Below are 5,586 nucleotides of genomic sequence, written 5' to 3' on the forward strand. Positions count from 1 at the left end.
TGACTGCGTAGGTAGCTGAAAATGTTTCTATGTGATGACCATGCAATAGCCTTTGTAAAACAAATTCATTTACTAAGAGACTGGATCCACAGGTAACTTAGTGGGAACTCCACAACCCACTCCTAGAATAAGACTTATTTCCCATAGATATAGGAAAAATCAATCTCCTTAAACACTGAATAGTGACTGCATACTAACTAAAAGATATCTGCCAGTTAAAAATACATCAATCACTGATAACAGAGTGTGTCCTATACCCTTTGGACTTTCTTAGTTACCAACATGAGAAAACAATTCTTTGAGAAAAATTGAGCTTGTCCTTTGCTGTGTATTGCTGTGATTTCTGCTTTACTGAAGCCAGCCCAGAGGAATAAGAGCGGTTAGTAACAAGTAACCAAATAGTCCTCTCCAACCAATAATTAAGAACAACATGGAAATGATGAGGTATAACATGAAGGAAATTCATAGGCTGTAATAAAACTGAACTGTTTTAGCAGTGAAAATAATGACTACAACAATTTTCTCTCCCCACTGCCTTTGCAGTACAGCAGTGCCTCATATGACTAATTCTCAAACACAATTTCTAAGGTCCTTTCTGTTAAACAGCTTATTTTATAAAGGTTTCAGTTCCTGTACATCTGTTATCAGTTTTTAGTCATTTCGTTTCTGAGAGATGAGGTGTCAAACTGTTCCCCCTTTCACCGTCTTCTGTCCCATGCTGAAGGAGGGCCAATGGTGAGGTGCACGGGACACTGCTTTCTGAAGGCAATGCTTTTTGAATTGTAGCCTCTACCCACAGATTTATTTATGTTTTAAATGTAATATAATTGTGTCTGCACAGATTTCTGCATGGATTTATGTTTTAGTAACTTCTTTTAATAAAGGGTCACCTGTGTGAAGCTTGCATATCTCTCACTTGATTACTTAAAGTTATTAGACATGCCTGTCTCAAAAATACTGACAGATCTCAAAGATAGCACATTTCTGCTGTACACAATAACAAGATTTTACTATTTTTGGATTCTGTAAATGATTCTGTTGTAGATAATCCCAGAGATTTGCATTCCCAACAGAAAATTCCCTTGTTTGTCTTTAGAGCAACTGCCATAAAGGTAGAATCCTTTAAGCGTTCTTATTTTTCCTGTTTATTTTCTGCTTTGTTCTTATGACATAGTGTATATCACATTCAATAAAAATCTAGTCCCTGCTTGGATTTGTAATCCATTTTCAATACACCTGCATAAGGCTCAGCATTAAGTCTGACCATCCACCTCTGACCTCACAGGACTCAATTTATTCACATTAATAATGAATTCATTTTGTCTTTTTTTTTTTTTTAAGAAAATAAATGCTACTTTTCTTACTTTTATTTTTGTATAAATAATAGATAGTCCAATAACAATGGTAGATTGACCTAAATTAACATTTCTTTTTATCTGTTTGTGTAATGCCTGGTGAAGATTTTCTGTACATTATGTGAAAGCTGCATATACAGCCCGCATGACAGAAATTGCTGTTTCAGCCCATTAAATTACAAGATGGCAATCTTCTTCAAGGTTATTAAATATTTCATTTTGAAGTTTCATTAGAAATGGTCATTACTAAAAAATGTGAAAGCTAGAATGTATTGGCCACTAAAAAAGATAAAAACCAGAATACCTTTTCTTCACCTTTACCTTTACCCTCTCCTTTCAAAGACTCTTTTTGATATGACTTGTATCTACTTTGGGTCACCAAAATAGCTCAGCTATACGTGAGGGTAAATGAATTAATAGAGCACACAAAAATAATAGTCTTGGGAATGCAGACACTTGGCTTTGTTTATCTCCTGTCCATGTAAATGTCTAAATTATACATATTTTTTTAACTCAAAATCTCCTGGGACTTCAATGTAATGTCACAAAAGAAAAATAAATTCCCACCTTTCATTGATCTGAGCCAAGTTACAAGGGCGGTCTGCCTTTTACAGACACTGCAGTTTTGCAGGACAATAACAAAACAGGAAAAAGTCTACTTAAAGAATCTATTGGTGGTATTACTAAAACAGTTGCAGGTAGGGTTAGCCTATAAAACTAACTTCCAAGCATTCTTTTTAATCTTTTGATGGCCTTTTTCTTTATTATTTTCATTTCAGGGTGATACCTATTGGAAAAAGTCAGTGGACCAAGCTGCTTCCCAAGTTCCTTTTAAGTGGGTTAAATTGCTGTGGAGAGGAGTATCTCTTTCTGCTTCTATTTCTAAATATGCCTTTAGACCCAAACAAGCGATCAGGGAAAGAGGTGGTAGAAATAGGTCTGGTTCTCCCCAGATATATGAAGGGAATTTCCTGACCCTTGAAAATATTCACAAGTGTATTAATTTAGAACTACTGCAGCTGGACCAGTCTATTACAGGAGACGAGAGACAGCCTATCTCCCCTCCCTTTCAGTTGGTGGAATTATGACAGAAAACAAGTGTATATGTAGGGAAAGAAAGGAATATTTCTTATCTTACCAATTTTGCAACAGATTTCCATCAGATGTGTTCATTGCTAGTACTTCATAATCCACAGCAGGTGAGTTTAGCATCATACATAATTTGGAAAAGGAGACTTTGGCAGCTGATTTGTGACTCTCTTAAGATGAGTGTTTAGGTGAATAGCTCATTAACTGAGATCTCCAAGAAAGGTGAGGTGTGTGAGCTCGCGCAACTTTTTTCCTATAGAAAAAGATCGGCATTCTAAGATTGAAGAGACAAATATATACAGTATTTACAGACAGAAGTGAACTTTAGGAGTTTTCTTTGCCTATGCATCTTTTTCTTCTGCCACATAAAAATTACTAATATTATGATGTATATCAAATACAAGAACCATATTTTACAAAATGTTGCAGGTACAATACAATGCACAGAATAAAATTGATGGAATTGATGGTATCATGTAATTTGGTTAATTTAAGAGGTAATTAAGTTTACTTTCATCTGCTTTGTTTTAAATATTATTTGCAATGAATTTTATAATAGCTTCCAGTTATCAGATTTCATGTTCCATTTCAGAAAAACAATGGGTTGCAGCTGGTCCTTGTTTAAGCCAAGAGAAAGTTTGCCTCCGAATTACTGCATTTCACTCAGTAATTTAATTCATTCTCTTGACTTACTTTATCTTGTGTTCTCACATCAGGATTTGGAAGCTTTTGGAAACTTGTGAAAATTAAATCTGCCTGCGGAACTTCATGTCCAAGAGAAAAATCTAATAAAGGATTGATAATGCTTTCTCCGAATATCTCGAGGGATTTGACTGATTGCTCTGAGTTTGGAAACAGATCCTGTCCTGAGAGCTTTAGGTCACCAGGAGTACGAGGGGTAATGTATCTACTCATTACAGCAGCCTTCATTCTCACCATCTTAGGGAATCTGGCCATAATTGTCTCCATCTCGTATTTCAAGCAGCTTCATTCTCCGACCAATTTCCTCATCCTATCCATGGCCGGCACAGATTTCCTGATGGGCTTTGCCATCATGCCCTACAGCATGGTGAGGTCTGTGGAGAACTGCTGGTATTTTGGGATGACGTTCTGCAAGGTTCATTACAGTTTCGACCTGATGCTCTGCTTAGCTTCCATTTTCCACCTTTGTTCCATTGCCATGGATCGGTTTTACGCAATCTGCCACCCTCTGCATTACGCCAGCACCATGACCATCGCAGCCATAAAACAAATCGTAGCCGTGTGCTGGTCAGTGCCTGCGGCTTTCGCTTTTGGTCTGGTTTTCTCAGAAGCTTATGCTTCCGGCATTGAGGGCTATGAGATGTTGGTTAAATGCTCAAGCTTGTGCCCTATTGTGTTCAACAAACTGTGGGGGGCTGTTTTATTTACAGTTGGTTTATTTGCTCCTGCTTGTATTATGATGGGGATTTATGTGAAAATTTTTACAGTCTCTCAAAGGCACACATGCGAGTTGAGCCAGGCACACAGGCACACAAAAAGTGATATGAAAAATGAGCATTCTAAGAACAAAGATAGGAAAGCTGCCAAGACTTTGAGTATAGTTATGTTGGGTTTCTTAATATGCTGGTTTCCTTGTTTGTTCACAGTCTTAATTGATCCATTTTTAAATTTCTCTACTCCTTTACCTTTGTTTGATGCTCTAAACTGGCTTGGGTATTTAAATTCTTTCTGCAATCCATTAATATATGGCTTTTTCTATCCATGGTTTCGGAAAACTTTTAAATACATCTTAAAAGGTAAAATATTTAACCCACATTTTCGTACAACAAAAATTTTATCTGAAGATCAGTCATAGTTACAGATTCTACTATTGACAGTAGCTCTAGAAATGAAAAAGAAACAGTGAATTACTGGATATTCATGGTTCAGTAAAAGCCTGAAATGTGCAATAAGAATTATATGACTCAGTCCTGAAGAATTATCTCATCAAATATTTCTTTAATAAAATCAGACTCATTTTATATGATACTTATTTACTTCTTGTGTTCACTCTTAATGCCTTGATAGTGTTTCAGAATTTTAAGCCTTTCTACAATATCTTAATGCACTGGTTGTTCTTTTTAATTTCAGAAAGTATTTAATTACAGTCCATAAACTCAATATTTCACCTAATCTTGTATGTGTGCAGCTAATCTTTCTTGAGGTTCATCAATAATCTGAATACATCCCAGACTAATATGGTGGCAGTCTTTGTCACCCTTTTGTGACTTGGGCATTAGCAGACGTATAGAGTCTCTGTTATTCCCAAGCAAATAGAATTTAAGCATAATTTTGGCTTCAAGTCGATCATTTCCCCCGAAAACAACAGAATCAGGTTTTCAGCCCTTATCCTCCGTGTGCCTCGTACTTGGGGAGGAGTACTTGGGAACGAGAGTACTGCTCACACTCAGGTATATGCTTGTCCTTTCTTTGTTTAGACATCACGCTCCAGATGTTATAAAATATTCTTGCTGTTAGTCCACCCTATATTCACCCCACCAAACTTTAACCCTGATCTGGAGGCTTTAACTGAGGTCCTTGCCACGCCGAGCTCCCTCTGAAGTCAGTAAGAGTCCCTGCCAGAGTTCACAACAGTTACATCCTTAAAATAAGGTTTGCTGAGCTGTTGTACTGGACACAGCTACCACAGTCTTTTTATTGTGAATTATACCTCTGACTTACCTTTCACGGTATGCATACAGTGTATTAAAGTCTTATTAAAGTCTGACTACCAAAAAGCCACCCACATGTTCATTCCCTTCTTTGTTTATTACATCTATTATATCATGGCTTATCAGTGGTAGCTCATTTTCTTTGCTAAAAACATTTTATTTTATCTGTGATAACATGAACATGTTCTATTTTGGATCTGGAGAATCACAGTTTCACCCCAACCCTGAAACACTTGAGACAACAAGGAGACGGAAGGTCACAGACTTGTCTGGGGTGGTGTGTAAGGTTCTAAACTTTCATAATAAAAAACATAAAAGCCAAGGCCTTTAGGTTGATGCAAATACTCTCCCTGCATGCGATTGCCACTAGCTGAACAGACAGAGCAGGGAACAGAGCAGGGCCGGATGCAATAAAGACTTTAGGCACCTAGAAGTTGGATAATAGATTG

At 36.9% G+C, this 5,586-nt stretch overlaps 1 protein-coding gene across 1 annotated transcript; it reads left to right on the forward strand.

Moving 5' to 3' along the window:
• Positions 1 to 3,246: 3,246 nt before the first annotated feature.
• TAAR2 (trace amine associated receptor 2) lies at positions 3,247 to 4,281 on the forward strand. Its single transcript, XM_054196472.1, has one exon. It carries the CDS (start codon positions 3,247 to 3,249, stop codon positions 4,279 to 4,281), a length of 1,035 nt encoding a protein of 344 aa, XP_054052447.1.
• Positions 4,282 to 5,586: the final 1,305 nt, after the last annotated feature.

The sequence above is a fragment of the Rissa tridactyla genome, chromosome 3 (genome assembly GCF_028500815.1).
Source record: "Rissa tridactyla isolate bRisTri1 chromosome 3, bRisTri1.patW.cur.20221130, whole genome shotgun sequence".
NCBI lineage: Eukaryota > Metazoa > Chordata > Aves > Charadriiformes > Laridae > Rissa > Rissa tridactyla.

Coding starts and splice junctions, on each gene's coding strand:
- TAAR2 (XM_054196472.1), top strand. CDS start 3,247: ATGCTTTCTCCGAATATCTCGAGGGATTTGACTGATTGCTCTGAGTTT.